The sequence below is a fragment of the Pieris rapae genome, chromosome 9 (genome assembly GCF_905147795.1).
Source record: "Pieris rapae chromosome 9, ilPieRapa1.1, whole genome shotgun sequence".
Lineage (NCBI taxonomy): Eukaryota > Metazoa > Arthropoda > Insecta > Lepidoptera > Pieridae > Pieris > Pieris rapae.
The window spans coordinates 978,225-996,847 of NC_059517.1; the positions used below are offsets into that span (position 1 = coordinate 978,225).

Here is an 18,623-nt window from a genome sequence, read left to right on the forward strand (position 1 = left end):
GGTTGCTTTGTAACTTCAGTAAAGGTAGCGATGTTTTCTTAGCCAAGTTATATATCTTTTAATACTGGAGTCGGGTATTCCATGTCTGAAAGTCGCGAGTTAATGGGTACTGGCCCAGGTCATCCCTTCTGTAAATACCTATTTCAATGTAAATGCTTCCTTAACTAGAAAAAGAAATCCAATTGGGTATAGTCCTGTAATTATCAACGCTCATGTGATACGAAAACTTAATATTGAAATCGCTTTTGCTATTGGAAGTGTTAAACACTCATCAAGAATGGCAGAGTGGAGGGTACCAGACTTCGAGACAGATCCCCCACTCGCTGGACCGACCAAGTAAAGGCCCTGGTGCAGAGATACGTGATAGGTATCTTTCTCTGTACAGCATAGCAACAACATTCACTTATATTAATGTGTGTCATAGCTATGTCGATAAATATTATAGAAACAGCATAAAAGATAAAAGTGAGCAATATATAATCCTAACTTTAATTTAAAAGGTAAAACGTTCAATCAATTCGAAATAAACAAATCGGATTCACTTTAACCACACAACGATGTAAAATGGTTTAAGAAACTATTCAGCCTTTTATCAATCAAAAAAACTTCAGTATCTTAACCTTGGTATAAGCTTATTGATAAAGGGTATGTAGTAAAATATAAAAACAAACGTTTATAAGATTTAATTAGATCCTATAGACATTCGCATTACTCCAGTACAATTTCGACATGTACATTCGTATTTTCCAAATCATACTAAATCTGTGTATTTAAAGTTAGTTTGTGTTAGTCTCACACAGTGAAACCCAGTAAAAGCTCTGTCAGCGCTGTAATGCTCCCATTCAGATCCGCATTTTATGATCTATAAGAACATTCAAAAGTTACGAAATACAGTGTTTAAAATCCTTTTATGTTTCCTTAAAAGTTTCTGTAAAACAAAGCAGAACGCTACATTACGTCGCTAGCCAAGTTCGCCATAGTTGCTTCAAGTTAACAAAGGTTTGAAACGAGACAATGGAACGCAGACATGCCTTTCCATCATAGGAGAGGCTGGGGTGCTTCAGGTATTTAACTGTGCTTATTTTGCTATCGTGTTAATATTAGAATCAATGTTAGTGCAATGAGCAGTTTGTAGTTGCGTAATTGAAACTACGCTAAAGGAGAGGATACTTGCTAATAATAGCTAATAGTAATAATTAATTGAGGTGATCAACCTCCTGTGCCTGACATACGACGTCGACTATTTAGGTCTGAGGAAAACCTTTCCAGCCAGCCAGTCCATTGGGATGAACCTACGATCTCAGAGATGAGTCACACGCTGATGCCAACACTGCTAAATCAGTTCTATAGCTTCATCAGTTCTAAACTAGTGATGAGTTTCACAAAATATTATACGATAATTTTTAAAATATACGGCAAACAATTTAAACGCAATCGAACAGAATTTCACATTTATTTTCTTATTTATACAAACCTAAGAAATATGAATATTTTGTCCGTACATCATTTATGCTCTCGGTAAATACAATGGACTGGATACCAGATCCTATTTTACTAGACAGTCCTGACTTTGATTAATTCGTTTCGAGCTAACACAATGAAGTATTCCAGTCATGAGCGATATTAATATTACCTTTTAACTTTATTAAATTTAAATTCCCGTTGTTAGTAATATATTTATTTATATTATCATTAGCACGTTTACAGTGTGAATATAGTTATATAATCATATACTATACTATGGTAATAATTAATTTACAAAGAAGTTTCACTTGTGGACATGTGTACTACTACGCACCCACTTTTTTTTCATAAAGAGTTTTTATAAGAATAATTTGATAGCAAAATCAGAAAGATCACAAATATGTGTGATTTCAAGAGTGCATATAAATAAAAATAGTATTTATTCGAATACTATAATTTCAGTTACATTAAGTTTATGTTATTATTATATTTCATACTACACAATCTCCGTACGATTAAAGATGTGCTCCAAATCTTTCTACTCGTCTTTGTTACTATTTCCCAATCTTTCCCCGTTATCTTTTTTCATTCATATTTCCAGGTATCTGGCAGCCCTTTTTACTACCCAATGAGTCATTCTAAATATGGCCCTCCTCCTCAGATTTCTGTATCTCTTTCATGATCATTAATTGTCAATCTAATAGGCAAGTAGGTGATCAGCCTCCTATCCTGACACATCGTCGACTTTGGGTCTAAGGCAAATCAGTTTCCTCATGATGATTTCCTTCACATAGTGCATAGCCGGGGATCGAACCTACGACCTCGGGAATGAACTAGGACAACACTGCACTACTCTCGTATATGTAGATTAACCATTACAAAATCAAACCCACGCAAACCGCTTTTCTATAGCAAAATGGCTTTCTTCAATCTTCAGTAATTAATCGGGAAGAGCTTATTTCGCTTTTCGGCTTCTTTATATTGAATCTTCAAACATTTCAGAGATTTATAAAATCAATTTTCTCTTAACTTTCATAAAACTTAAACGTAAAAAAGCAAATAATTCTTAAAAGGTTTCTTTCGTTATAAAGATCAGAGTCGTCTGAGATTTTCGTATCATATTCAAAAAATTTAAAGAAAATTATTTATTCAATAACATTGTTTTAACGGGTATTGAAGTCCCTGAACTAAGTCAAAGAGACCTGTAAATTATGTACTGTAAATTGTGTTTAAATTTTCGTGCCTATTATTGTATTTGTTTTTATATTAGTTGTGTTACTACTGATACTTATACATACATATGATGTGTAATGGGTACTTATTTATAAATAAATAATGTAATGAGCAATGTTATTTCATTGTTACTTTGAATTCTCTGATGCAATGTTATCGTATCGAAAGAATCAGTGAATTTATAATCAATTATCAAAAATAACTATCACCATAATAACATACCAGTGTAAAAAAACTTTTTATTTGATGTTATCTGTGATCGCTATCTGTCTTTGATTATAGATATACTTATTTATCATAAATTACTATTTAAATTATTAAAACTGAATTAAAATTATCCTTAATCGAAAAAGTGTGATACTTTGCTCATTTAAGTCCGGATAAGATTAGTAGGCCCCAACAAATGCGAGCCTTTCTGAGTAGACCCCACCCACAAACCCTCCATATCGCCAACCAAGCAAAATTCTACTCGTTTCAGTTCTGCGGCTAGTTGCGAACTAAAAAGTTTCATTACTGTTGAGTTTTTCATTACGCATTATTACTTTAAGTTTTATTCGAAAACTTTAACAAGCAAAGTTTAAACAGTGTTATTTATTATCACGTTTCCTCACATAATTGTTTCTTGTATTCTACTGGTCTGCTACCCTTTTTCAATTATCTATTTCGTAATCCTACAGCTAAAATACAAGATATGTAACAAATAACAACTATACTACAAAGCCAAACAAAGCCAAAGATGGATTACACAATACAAACGGGTTCAAACGTTAAAAAAAGAAACAATCAAAATTACGATTACTTACTGACTTTGATATTCTTTCTTGTGTTCAAAGTAAATAAAGAAATGAAACAAATGAATTTGTAATAATTTTTTAGTTCCCAACTAAGTAACTTAAACAAGTAGAATTTTGCTTTGGTTGGTATCTTTCCTCACGACTACTTGAAAAATCAGGTGAGTCTGTAATACTTATATATTAAAACCTCATTCATACAAAAATAGCTACACAAGTAGAAAAAAAATCTATTGTGACTATAATTTGGAATTGAAAAGAAATCACCACCTACGCGTTAATATGAATAGAAAAATCGTATCGTCTACAATATAGACTTTTTTTAATCGAAATACACATTATTTAAATATAAAAATATGTTATGAATTCGTGTATACAATACTGTTAAACTTCAATTAATAATTAAAGAACAAAATAAATACTAATCATTATTTCAATTACGATCAACTCAGTAGCGTGAATATCCAATCAATCACAGGTTAACAGCGGCCGGGACAGCCGAAAATAGCGACATGCCACCTGGATGTATAGGGGAGTAGGGGGAAGCGGAAAATCAATAAACCGGGCGAGCATCAAAACATACCCCCTCCACCCGGCTCTCCCGTCTCCCGGGGAAACCCACCCTTGTTTGGCAGACACCGTCCTTGATACTAGCCCGGGCAACTTTAGATAAACACTCGTATAGAAAATTGGGTCGGTTTCGTGTTTAGTTTTGTATAAGTATATGTAAATAGTTCTGGTGTTTAAATGAAATTATAAGTTATCCGCTGGGATTCCTTCAAATTCAATAATAACATACAATTTTTTAAACTCTTAGCGAGTTGGGCGATTCAATGATTAGTGAAACAGTAATCGTAGCAAAGTTTTGTATGAAAGATCAACTAAGCACTTTGGTATTGTCTTAAATTCTAAACAAATAGATTCACTTTAAGCGTTTTGGTAGGCAATCATGAAACAACTGAAGATCAACTGCGATCGAGGCTACGCTTTGATGGCCAAAAATGGAAATTAATTAAGATAATCGCCCTATAATTCTTCTATAATGATCGCATAAAGCATATAAACCGTGTTGAAAAACACACAGAAAATATACTGTTAGCCCCGTCTTACCTCCCTTGGATAGACAAAATAGATGGTGCGGCCGCATAGCAGGCGGAAAATAATAAACGGCTAAAATATAAAAGTCCTACAAATTCGACTTTTCCCCTTTGGAGTAGGACTCTTGGACCGTGGCGTTCAAGTGCACAATAGCTAATTTAAGATGGCGCCTGGTAGATATTACCCCATATATATGGTAGATAGGGTCCCAAAGACTTAGTGTTTTTCTCTTTAAACTGTTTTTATTTTATTTTTTAATTAATTTCAGCTATGTAAGAAATATAAATATCGTTACCGTTTAAAAACATGTAAAGAATTTATTTGTTACGAATACAAGATAATTTATCAAGTGCTACGGTATTTACGTCCGTGACCATGACGCAAGAAATATCTCGGCGATAAAAGAATTCTAGGCAAATAACGTGTTTAATGTTGATGTTCTATTTTTAGACGTAATCGTTAAACGTTATTTACTATCGCGGATTAATTGGATGCAAATTTAGTGCAGAGTTAAACTTTATAACCTATTATCTACTGGCTATGCCCCAGATGGGGCATGATCTTTAATATTTTTTTTGGCCTTGATTTGACGATGTCTTCCTTCACTATAGGAGCAAGAACTTGAAATGATATTGAGTATGTTTTAGACATAAATTTGACCATGCTTGTCTGTATAATAGTAGACTAGAAATTTTCGTGGTCAAATAAATTATCAGAAATATCATTTATAAACAGAAACATTTAAAATATTTTGTATTTCAGTTACTCAAACTACGTGACAGAGTAGGAACACATAAATAATGTATATCTATCATTTATAAACAGTACTTTGATCTGACAACCTAATACGTTATTAATGCCAACATGACTAAAAAGACAAAGATTGAAACAAAAACAAAACTTGACTCAGTACATTAGAAATGTATTAAAACAAACATGATTCATTATTTATATGTAAGGTAAATATTTACCTTAACCACATAATAACATGTTAGAACTAATAAACTCTCAATTTGAGTGCAAAAAGGAAAATTCCATCTTTCTAGTGAAACACTTAACGCCATCTAGCGGGGAGTAGCGACAACGTTACAGTCCCATAGAATCCACAGCAGTTTGATGTATGTATTATGTTGGAATATGAATTATTATTATTTCCATTCAACCGTAGCTAGAGCTGTTCTACAGTCAATGGTAATTAAGGCATTTTGTGAATATTAAAATATGTTTACCATTTCAATTGTACCAATCCATGACATAAATTATCCATTAAAAATCATTTATTGTAGTTAGTATTACTCAGAGTAGTTTTTACCTGATATGGCTGTAGATTGGCATAGTCGTAAAACTGTAGTTGCTTATCATGAAGGAATTCAACAGGCTGCGACTCAGCTTGTAATATCACTTCAGCAGTCAATGCAGCAAATGTCTGGAATTACAAACATTTATTTTAAAAACATAATGCATATCATAGGTATCAAATTTTATCACAGTATAAAAAAAGTGCTAAAATTCCTAGTAGTTTCAAATTAATCCCTGAATCTTAATAAATTAAGTAATACCTTTATCGCTTTAAGATCTTTCAGATCTGGGCGTCAGAATTATGTACGTGGGTAGCTGATGCTATGATGAGAATTGCAAGCATTATCATCATATATATTTAAAAAAATGAACACAGAGATATATCTACCTCTCATGCGTTTAGGGAAAGAGACTTCTACCTCTTAACTCTTATTATTTTAATTATTTAACGGTAATTAATCACTTAACAGGTTTATAAGTGTAATGCTTAAATGATCAGACTTGTTTTATGTCTGGTTAGGCTCAATTCAATCCATTTCAATGTTTAGTTAACCTAATAAGTGTGTATATATGAAACACACAAATTTGATAAATTTGTATAACCAAGTCTATATGAACTATTTTTTAAATTAAACTAATGGCTTAAAAACACCAGATTCAAATGCATCTGTGTTTATGATCGGTTGATTAACATTGTACAAATGCATGACCTACTTTAATAGATACCGAATTTCAAGTGTAAATAAAATTTATCGATTTTAACATGACATGCCTGAGAAACCGTAGAGAAAAATATTACAAAATGAGTATGAGTCTCTTCCAGATGAGTTTTTCAGAGTACTTCCAAAATAACAATACAATAATAGACCTGTATAGTAGTTTTATTCTAAGAGTACATCGTCTTCACATATAATTGTTTAACCAATGTTTACAAATGTTGCAAATTCTATTTTAAAGGAGTAAATGTGGAGTTTCTTTCCCATTCATATCAATACAAAGCTAAAAGATTCCTTTTGAATGGGGCAACTAGAACAGTATTTATATTTTATTTAACATTCAAGAGTGCCATTTTATGTGGTGGTAGATTTGATTTCATTTGATTTATAGTCTGTTAAAAATATATGGTAAAGCAAACACAGTGAACTAGTTAGGTATAAAGTTGATGCATGCAGAAATACAATGAGAGAAATGAGGTCACGCGAGCATCCCACCTACACACGTGATCGGGAATGTTCTGTATACACACTGATGCAGGTCGTTACCAAATATAATACTAACCTATTATACAGGTAACAATTTCATAGAATACTTGAGTAAAATTACCTTCTGATGAATTTTGGCTAATATTAATGCCAATAAATAATTACTTCCCTATAAGTAATTATTTATTGGCATTAATATTGACAAAGAATGGAGAGAGAAGAGTAATAAATGAAATATTCCATTTTCTAAATAACATTTTAGTAAACGTGGCGCCATCTCTGGATATTCACAGAAAACGTGAGTTACCAGCACCATAGAATTTTTAGAAATTTGAATCATTTGATGTATAAAAGACATTATATTAAATTATAAATGAAATGAGAACTAACCAGTGCTGGCCATTTCACTTCTTTATTATTCACTTTCCTTGGTGCCCACACTAAAGTTCTTTCAACTAAAAACACACGAAACGTCCTTAATGAATAAACCGCTACCCACTCTCTTCTTTGCCAGTCGACACCATCATATTCCACTAAAACCTGTAACAAAAATACATATTTAATCCATATTTTTATCGATTAAAATTCAATTCAATATAGCCATTTTTAATCATAAAATTTCTAAGTGTTATTGACGCCATCTTACGTCGCAATGTTGAACCAATAAAGTCGTTGGTACAAATTTAATTTCAGCGTTTGATATGAAATATCAATAGATGGCTGTAGATGTCAAGCCGTTGCAAATAAATTCGAAGAAACCGCGCTTTTAAAATCGTAAATTGCTTTTTATATATCATTGTAAACTGCTTAAATTCATGGCTTCATAAATTTTTAAAAAGACATTTGTATACCAGTATTTTTGATTTAATTTTTAGTTTAAACTTTTCTTCAAAATAATAGTGGTTCGCTTTTAATGTATATATAGAGTCAGAGCGATATTTTAATGATTTTATTGTATAAGATAATCTATCAAAGATCTTCTAGTGGCTGCTTATGTACGTATACATAATAAGAGAACAAATTAACGCATCGAAACGTTTGTAAATGCAATTAGCATGTATTATAATATATTCCAAAAGAACTAGTTCAAGTGTAGGTAATGTCACACATGGCACAGTTTGCTGGAAGCCCTATCATGCGACCTTGTCAAAGTACTGTCGAGAATGTAGTCGCAAGGTATTTTACAAATGTATGCAGTTTACCCTGATGACCTTATAAAATCGAATTGTATGCGTGATATCGGAATACTGAATTCGCTTTGTTCTTCGTGGTCATAACATAAATATAACGCCAGCTAATGCACTATTATGTAGTTCCATAATCCGCTAATGTTTATACAGACTGGTAAAACGAAAAGTCGCATATCTGCGACACGTTTTGCGTCATCATAACGACTTGACGACGATGATGAGAAAAATACAAAGCTACTACTTCTAATAGCCCATCTATTGAGATGGGCTATTAGAAGTAGTCGTTGCAGAAAATACGGGAGTGTAGGTACGGACATCACATCCAAAAAATTTAACATAAATAAATGAAAAGAAGGGCAACTGGCGTCTTATCGCTTTCGAGCGATTTAATTCAGGCAACCACTGTAAAGAAATATGTTTTATATGAGGTAAGCTAAGCAAGAAGTGAAAAATACATAATTTAAATGAAACAATGTACTAAACATTGCATATTTCAATTGCATTTTTTAAGAGTTGTTAAACGCCCACTTTAATTGAATTACTTTTGTTTCTAGAACCATTTTTTTATTTTATACATAATTTTTCAGTCTTACTTGTAATTTTGTTTTTGTTGCTTTTTTCCTGACTAGGGTTGCCAGGAAGCGACGCGAAGCGATAGCCATAAGGCCCTAATGATTTATGTTACTTGTTTTTAATTGTAATATAAAAAGAAACCCGCCATATTTTAACGAATTTATGTATAATTATCCATTAATACATAAATGAGTTCTACTTCATACTAAAATTGGCATAACAATAACAGATCATGACGAGCATTTTGCCCTTGGTTCCGTTCCAAGCCTTGGCTGATTGCAAACGTCAAGTGGAAACTACAAACGAAAGATCGTATTCTGGATCGTTGCACCTTGCCAACTGAGAAGTAGCTAAAGTACTGAGATGTTGAGCTGGAGAAGCGCATACATAGGGAGCACTGGTATAATAAAGGCGATGTTGCAATCTTAGCGTAAAACACGTTTATGACATAATATGCTTAACGATCTTCAGACTTTGTGCTCTGTGCCGTACATCAAAATTCAATATATTTTGACGTAAGAGAATCTAATATTAATAATAGTCTGAATACTTTTGAGTACATTGTTTGACAAATCTGAGTTTGTTTTAATATGTTCGAATAGAAAACTCACTCGTACTTATTTAAAGAAAACACTTTTTTAACGGGTTAAAGCTATGTATGATAAACTTATAATTATTTTACATAATTGTTAATTTTTCCTGACGTTTCGCGTGCTTTACAGCGTGCGTGGTCAGAATGTCAAAAAGTATCACAGCTGTAGAAAAAGTTAAAGTATGCATCTGTATTTATTTCCCCCACTCACTAGTACTGTAAAGGAAAACATATTGAGGAAATTGACACATTGTACACCCAAAAAGGCACAGAAAGATAATCACCTACTTACCTATTAGAAACAAGCTATCACGAAACAGACTACTGTCTAGTATTTTTACGTATTTCCGTATACAATGTTCAATACTTAAGTACTCAATACTTAACGTTTGCATAAAAAGACAGCGCATTTGGAATTAAAAGAAAAAACGCACAAATATCATTCGGACAGTCATTGATACCATCTGTATGTAATATTCTTGTAAGGACTGTGTTTAGGACCACACTAAACACTACACCAGTTTCCTAACCGTTTTTGTGTAATAACCCTTTTCTAAAATTCTATGTACATACATATTTATAAAAAATAATTGTTCACTTTAGAAACTCTTACTAGCTCTCTTGTTAAATTATAGGTTAGGACACAGTAAGTCATTGTTCAAACATAATAAAAATCTAAAATTCAAATTCCAAATAATTTTAAGAAATTTTCGAATTTCAGCCCCACTTTAGGAAACACATCACTAGACAAAACTACCAAAAGGTCGATACTAACAATCTATTACTTAAATAGAAAAAATAAATTAAAAAAATACAAAACACCTAGGGAACACAATTAGGTATTTATAAATCCAGCAGAAATACCTATTTCGCAGCGATAGATGGCGTCCTTTTCGCTGTTAAAGTATTGAGTTTAACAACCTGGCAGACTGTCATTAATGAACTCGAAATAGTTATTTAAATAATATAATAAATTATATATGTTAGTTTCAGTTAGTTTCAGTTGTACTCAAGAATGAAACAATTCTTTGAATGCTATAATAAATATACATTTGCAGGTTAAAAGAACCGTTGTAGAACATTATTCAAAAGCATAGCAAGATTTCAATTAGTCGTTTCCCGTCCAATATGAACTCACCGTGGCCTATTTAAGACAACTAAAATTTATACATGTAGGACTAGAATACTTATTGTATCAATATTTTAATGCAAAATGGCATATGAAACAAGCAAGAGTCCCTTTTCTGCTCGAACGGATGATTTGGTACTAAATTCAAAGTTGTCTAAATGTTACATTAAATTATTCTTGTAAATAATTTCTCTCATCGAAATTCCAAATGGTGATGTTATTTGAAATGTGATAAAACTAACATCGATTTGCATTTATGTTATTTTGGTCAAACTAATTTAAGGTTAAATAGAGCAGTAAATTGTTCTAACCCTGAACAACTAGACAGTAATTGCTCGTTCAATATTGTACTTAGGCGGTCCAAGGAGGCGTCTTTAAGGCAACGCCTGTTCAGAAACCAAACCTTAGAGTACGAGTGCAGACTAAGTGTCTGATTCACAATGTATGGATAAAGTACTAACATTATAATACTGGAAAAAGTACGCGTTGTTTCATGACGAATAGCGTTATCTGACAGACAAGTAATACAAAGCTTATTTCGAACTTATGTAGAACTTATCCGTATATTGTGAAACAGACCCTAAGTGTGTCAAAAACATTGGAGATTTACGAACTCCGAATCCGGTAAGTGAATATCTAATTCATTTTTGACACACAGGTATTTGAATCTTAGCAAGAGACAACTTAAGCTATTTAAATAAGATATACGGTTGGCTTAAATAGGTCTTTCAATGCCAGATTAAGCGGTTCAATTAAAAGTCTAGCCTTTTTACTAAACAGCGCCGTTTAACTAGCCGCCTGAAAGATATTCAGAAGTGGCGTTAGTGACAATGTTTAAATAGCTGGCTGGATAATGCTTAGGCCACTCATACGATAGAGTGGAAAAATAAAAAAGATGAAACTTAAATGATGATTTATTTGTTCTATAAAAAAATAAAAAAATCATCTGACATAAAAAGCATCTCTTTAAAAATCAAGTTGATTCAGTCACAGCTAAATTCACATTATTATTTTTACTACAGTCTTCCATTGTGCTTGCTTGTGTTATTCATTTAACTTTGGAAAACACCATCAAAGTTGTGATTTGCCGACACCTTGACAGTTAGAAGAGTTCTGAATCGTCATCGATCCAAGTCATTTGCCTAGCTTTTTTACCTACAAACTGATTACATTTCAGGCCGCTATTTAAACGGCGCTGTTTAGTAAAGAGGCTAGGCTATTGATTGAACGGCTAATTAAGCGACATATGTTAGGAGTAGAACTGTAATTAGATAACCAACATTTTTTAAAAGGAAAAAGGCGGATAGTACTAGACGAGGAAGATAAAACAAAACTGGTTGCAGGAAAGGTTTGACCAAGATTGACGAGAGTAAGGGCAAAGTCTGGAGGAGGCTTTTATCAGGATCGGCAAACGGACTAAAGTTTGTTTTTAATTGTGTTTAATATAACAAAGGCTGATTTTTATCAGAACATAATGATGTTATGGTTTGGTGGTTGGTGATACATGCAGCTTCATTCCTCCAGAAGACAACAAAAATTTAAATACAAATTGTATCTATTATTTTTGAGGTACATTGCATCCAGTATTCACACCGGTGCTCGGAAAACTTGTTCTAATAATAGAAACACTAGTACGTATTCAAGGTTGCGAAACTAGGGCAAGCGCGAAAGATTTCAACTGAGTACTTTCTTGTTATTGATGCCTGAAATTATGGGATTCTATATCTGTACAGAGCGAAGTAAAACCATTGTTTTAATACATTTAAATAAATCCACCGCTTACATAATCGCATAGAAGACCCCTATCTAGAAAGCGTTTTTTAAGGCAGATTTTGCCACTACGTGGAACTAACTGGCCACTGACGGAGTATTTCCGAAACAATTAGACTTATGGTCCTTCAAGATAAGATCGTACTTATTCTTAAAAGGCTGGCAGCGAGCTCTCTGGTGTTGAGAGTGTTCGTGGGTATCACTTAACATTAGCTCTGCCCGTTTGCTTGCAATATGTTATATTATAATGAAAATAGTTCGGTTAGTAAAATGCACTAGTCTTGGAATTATAACACCGGTTACGTTACACGAAGAGAAAATATTATTTCCACCTTACGTAAGTAAGTCGTGTAGTTCTTTATTATCTTAATACGTACCGTACAGTATTAAACACGTACAATGTTTATTACTATATGTAAAGCTTATTTGTTTTTATTATATATATATTAAATAATGCTCTTGCGGTGAAGGTAATCGCGAGAAATCAGACTCTACTTATCTATCTGAGCATTCTAATTATCTTATCTAAGCACCATGATTTGTTATTATTAAATTTTTAAGTACTAAGTTTATGAACGAAACTTTGTGTTGTATAAATTATTTTAACGTCCCTAATATTTGGCCAACAGATTTCACTAAACGTCATGTTCGATCCAGTAAGTTCGCAGACTAATAAATGTTAAAATTCTATAATAAATAGGTGTAACGTAATCAAAGCGGGATGAAAAGCTTTTCGCGCGAAGATAAGGTGACATAAATTCTAGGGACGCATTTCCCTTCGGGTTCAGTAGGTCATTGAACGCGAGGGGCGGACCGGACCGGTCGCTGGATTTGTTGCAAAACAACCTGCCTTCTGGTATGCGTGCAGCCTTTTGTTTAATTCATACTTTGTTCTTTTGTGCAAAGACAGTCGTGAAGATTAATTTGTCACGATGTTTATTTACAATTTAGCATTATTAATATTTAAAGGGCGAAATTTGTCAAACTAGAAAATTTTCACACACACAAAATCCTGTCGCACGAATCCAATTGTTTAACTTGAATATATGATAGCGAAGGATTAATAATGTATGTCGTATAATATGTATTTATGTACGTAAAATATTCTACTTTAACTGCGTATTCGAGGCGAATTAATCTGCCTCGTTCCCACAAGATCTCACTAAACATTACGCAATGATCTAACTAGCTTTGTAACTTTACAACACAAGATGTTTTGTTTTGAAAATAGTTTTCTGAATGAGACAGAATGAGGCCTATTATGTAACTATTTTTAATCTGTATGACATAAAATAACTTCAAATAGGTTTTGCAATACATATTAGATACTCCTCATTACCAAAAATCTACTCTTTCCGTAACTAGACTATTAAATAAATAAAATAAATAAGATAGACATAAAAAATCTTGTTTAGTTGTACACTCTTTGAGGCCTGGAATATCAAAAATTTACATATTGTGGAAACAAATACCTGATGGTCGTGGATTAATTGCAGAATATGCATAAAATGAGTGATAAGAGTATCCATAGGACTAAATCATTTGCATTTAGAGCACTTCCTACATTACACAACACAGCTGATATAGGAAAATGACCTATTCAAGTGTTTGTTGAGTTTTTATTTATTTATTTAATTATAAATAATCTAACAGCTTACTTAATACATATTATTATACAAAATACTAATACAATACAGAAAGCCAAAACAGATTACATAGATTAACAAATTGTGTATGTGTTCTTTTTGTAAATTGAACCTTTTGAAAATGGCCAGCCATATTTGGGCTATAGTATATTTGTTTTTTGTTACATTATTAATGTTAGATAGAGGAGTACGAAATAACCTTTAAAAAAACTGCAGAAAGTGATTATTTACAAAATCTATATAAATTAAATCAAAGTTCAAATAATCAAATTGGACTTAAGGAGGACAATATTTAAAAAAATAACATCTAAATTTACAGCCACTTCTCAAATAAAATGCTTAGAGTGGGCAAAAACCGCCACTAATTTAATCGCCAAACACATTTTACATCAGTTATATGCGCATTATCCAAGCTGGTATACAACCTTATTGATAAATTAAAATTTGACAGTATGACCCTCTCAAACGCTTATTCCATAGATTTGTGTACTATTTGTTTGTTTTCGAGATATCAATGAACATCACACATAGGCGTGTCAATGTTCGCGTTGACCTTGTTTGTGAAGTGCGACCTTCAATCATCCATATTCAATGAGTTCCACTTTTAATACCTATCCGTAAATGTTACTGGACGAACTACTGTTCATCCAGTTGGATCTATGTAATTAGCTACTAACAACGACAATATGACTTAAACATTTCATTACAGTTATTCTAATTAAGGACATAAATTGTGTACAAGCAAAACTTGAAAATAAGTTTTTTTAAATCCTTCGGAGGGTTTGAAAAAACGTATAATTTAAAGGTATCAAACTTTTATTCACACTTGCTCGAAAACAGTGTCGAAACCACCATGCTTCCGAGATCCGAGAATCTACATCGTGTCATCTGCACTTTACAACACATACTGTCTTTCAAGAATTTAATACTTAGTATTGTATGGATGTGCAATAGATAAGCAATGAAAATTATATTTATTGGATTATATAAAACAACCTCAATCTGTATTGAAATATAGATTTATGGCGAAGGACAATCATTTGGCGAGTAGTCGGACGATGAAACGAAATTTCACGTTCCTGAAATATCGTAACGATAATGTATTTAGATCAGGGTTGTACTTGAATGTTGGTATTTGAAATGCAACTAATTATTATCAAAATTCATGTTCCATCGAAGATTGTAAGGTACATAATAACACACAATATAACAATGGCGTTGGTATGTTATGAATTTGGATAGATACTAAATTTAGAAAATTTTGAGGACAATCTTATCAAAAAACTACAGTGATATTTTTTTAACTAGGCCAGTTAGTGATTATTTATAATGCTGTCGAATTTTTGGGTCTACCGTAAAAACAAAGTCGCTCGCTCCCTGAAGCCACTAGGCGAACACCGTTCTTATGCTGAGACTTCTTGATGACTTTAACAAGGTTTTAATATAATACCGAGTATGCAATAATGTAGTAAAAAGTATTAAAAATCTTTATTTCTTATTTCTATTGCTTGGTCTTGTATTAACAAAAAAATTAAATGTATTAAACGAAAATGTATTAAGTAATCCGTCTCTCTGCGGACGGAGCAACTATGGATAACTAAAAATTTCATTATTTTACGTCGGTTAAAAATAACTCGATCTTAAGCGTAACATTGTTTAATATATTAATGCAAATATATGAACATATCAATAGTTACTAAATGCTATTTGTACATGTAACCATAAAAATAATACATTTAGAATTAGTACTCTATTTATTAAAATACAGGCTTATATTGTATATATATGTGAAAAAATTATTATGTTTAACTAATTTCACTTAAAATACACTATAATCTTTATTGTCATAATAAAAATATCGTGATCGTCAAATATTCTACAATATATTGCTTGTAATTATGTACTTGTCATACATGAATTATAGCAGTGTACATATCGCAATCGAAGTAAAAAAAATCAATCGAATTTCGTTTGATCAAAATAAAAAAATAACTTAATAAGTATAAATGTTACGTAAACCTTGAATCACAATAGCATAATATATAAATCTTTGTTCTGAACAATGGAAATGCAATACAATCGTGATATAAAAACAAATAATATATCTAATTATGTTATCCAGGTCGACTCGTGCCACGACAATTTATTGAGACTTACTACGATTTTGTTTGTATAAAACAGACAAGGCTCATGTTGACATTGCCAGGAGGCTCGCAAGTGCGTTGCCGACTTTTTAAGTAATAGTAGCTCCTGTGTTCCCTATAGCTAACAGCCAAACAAGCTTACCTTAAAAATGGTGAATACATTTAAATATTATAAATGAGCTTTAAAATATAAACAAAGTATAAATGTTTATGATAGCTCTACAAAACTGGATAAGAAGTGTTAAGGGTCAATCAGAGTGGAAAATTGGAGTTAGTAGGTGGAATTAAGAAATAAATGCTAGAATGAAATTACTACCATGACACGGATATCCGTCACTTCCGGACAAGAGCAGGCCCTGTACCAACAGCGTTAGCTCATCCGAGACACAGTGGTGATTAAACACCAACATGGAGGTCATAGTTTTTTTAATATTATTGTATTTTTAGTACCTAGATGAACTTTGGTACAATTTAAAATCGATTAGATTTTCGTTTGATCCCGGTACCTTCATGAATGCCAAACAAGAGTGAATGAAACTTCCAAAGACAAATTCAATTCGAATAACATCGTTAGAGAAAGTTTTTTCAATTTAGATGTCTTTGATCTGAAAATTTAATATATTTATTAGACTGGAGATGGTGTTTTATTTTATTCAGTGTTTATTTGAAATGTAATATGATTTTCCATTTCTCCCATTGGAATATGTTTATAAGATGGCAACAAAAAAGTTTTGTGTTAATCAAAGGATATTAACCCCGAGATAAAGAAATAATGTTTGCGAAAATAACGCGCATCTCGGTAAGATTCTTGTAGTACTAAACAATTCATATAATGGATATACAATTCTGCTGATTAACAATTACAACTAATATTATTCCATATTTACCAGAAAAAATAGATGTGTAGTACTCTCGTAAAAATACAATATTAAATAATACTATATAACATAATAATATGTGATTGTAATTTTGCTTTTTAGTTTATAAGTAGGTATGATCAAGCCTCGAATCAGGCTCTTTTCTATCTATGAACTGGTGAAACCACAATTCAGGCAGAAGTTCTGATATTTAAGGCATTTTCACAAATACTACAAAATCATATAAGTTTCAACCACGCTCTATTAAAATGTTGGAATTAACTCAATAAACAAGAACAGCTGTGGGTGCGCGTGAGTTGATCGCGCATCGATGCATTCCCTGCGGTCAACGCACGCGGCACACATCGCTATTGCCAGGTTCCGGTCCGGGCAGTTCCATAGGGCCACTACTCTTCACTATTTATAGTTATGGCTACCAAATTCATACGGGCGTTAACTGTTTCATAGAATGTTTAGATTTCGAATTTCTTACTTTTGTATTAAGACAAGAGTAAATCAGTAACATAAATACTTCACTTTTTCGACTGGATGTGGAATGGGTGTTGCCTTTAGTTTTGACATTTGTATCGTTTGCCCCGAGGAAGAAAGTTATTTTTTGAGTAACTGTTAAAAACATTATTATTACTAGGCACAATAATAAAGTAAAAGTATAATTTTAATGGAACACGGGGAAAACGGGAAGGAGCGCGTTGCCGGCCTTTTAAGAATTGGTACGCTCCGTATGTACGTACATGGTTCTTGGAGGATCCTAATTCGAATTGGCTCCTGAATACTTTAGTGGCACTTAATAATTAATAAGCGCAATGACATTTTTGTTGTCTTTTGTTTTGAGTTTTATTGATTATAATTTTGTTAATATACAAACAAAGGAAAACCGTTGATTCGACTATAGTCCTACAGTTCTATCAGTTACAACTGATAGGACCAAAACAAATGTAATTCAACACAAAAACGTTATGAATTATTAATTTATACTAAATTGGTTTAAAAGAACGTGAGGCAACGTGATAAACTGTGAATTGCGTAAATGACGTGTGCAGTTACAAACAATGTTCTTGCAATGTTTTTACGGAATTAATTTTTTGTTACTAGCTCGTGTCATGAAGTATTATTTATTTAGGACTAACATATATTTGTTCTTTACAACTTTTTAGAACATTACACTTAGATTTACTAATTATTATTATCTTAAACATTACTGTATTTACAGTGAGTGAATCATAGACTCAAGAGTCTAACAAAGCATGTAATTTTAAAAGTTTAGGCGTTTGGTTAAGCTATAACCATAAATTTAAATATTATGGAGTATGTTGTTACTTAACTAGCTACTCTGACATGAGTAGTATTGACTCATCCCTGAGGTTGTACCACAACGAACGGTTCGGTGGCCGTCCATACATAATTTTATACTAGAATAAGTCCTTCGTTGTACTGCTCCTTACTAGGAAGAAAGGTGCACAATTACGTCAGCCGTAAGGATATGAAGAAATTGTTAGTTTGGGAACAAAGAGAGGTAAGACTGATGCTGTACCTTGCCTTACAATAATAGTTCACGAACACGCACAAAATACTCACTATAAAAGTCTAAATGGAGGACGTCACTATTGTCAAGAA

At 32.3% G+C, this 18,623-nt stretch overlaps 1 protein-coding gene across 2 annotated transcripts in view; it reads right to left on the reverse strand.

Annotated features, from left to right (window-relative positions):
• LOC110992579 (lysine-specific demethylase 3A) overlaps nucleotides 1-18,623 on the reverse strand; it is a 131,308-nt gene that overhangs the window by 95,722 nt on the left and 16,963 nt on the right. For both annotated transcript variants that reach the window (XM_022258458.2, XM_022258457.2), the window contains exons 2-3: nucleotides 7,478-7,627; nucleotides 5,899-6,012 (exon numbers count right to left, since the gene is read on the reverse strand). In XM_022258458.2, the coding sequence (XP_022114150.2) occupies nucleotides 5,899-6,012; nucleotides 7,478-7,627 (264 nt within the window). The remainder of the gene's footprint in view (nucleotides 1-5,898; nucleotides 6,013-7,477; nucleotides 7,628-18,623) is intronic.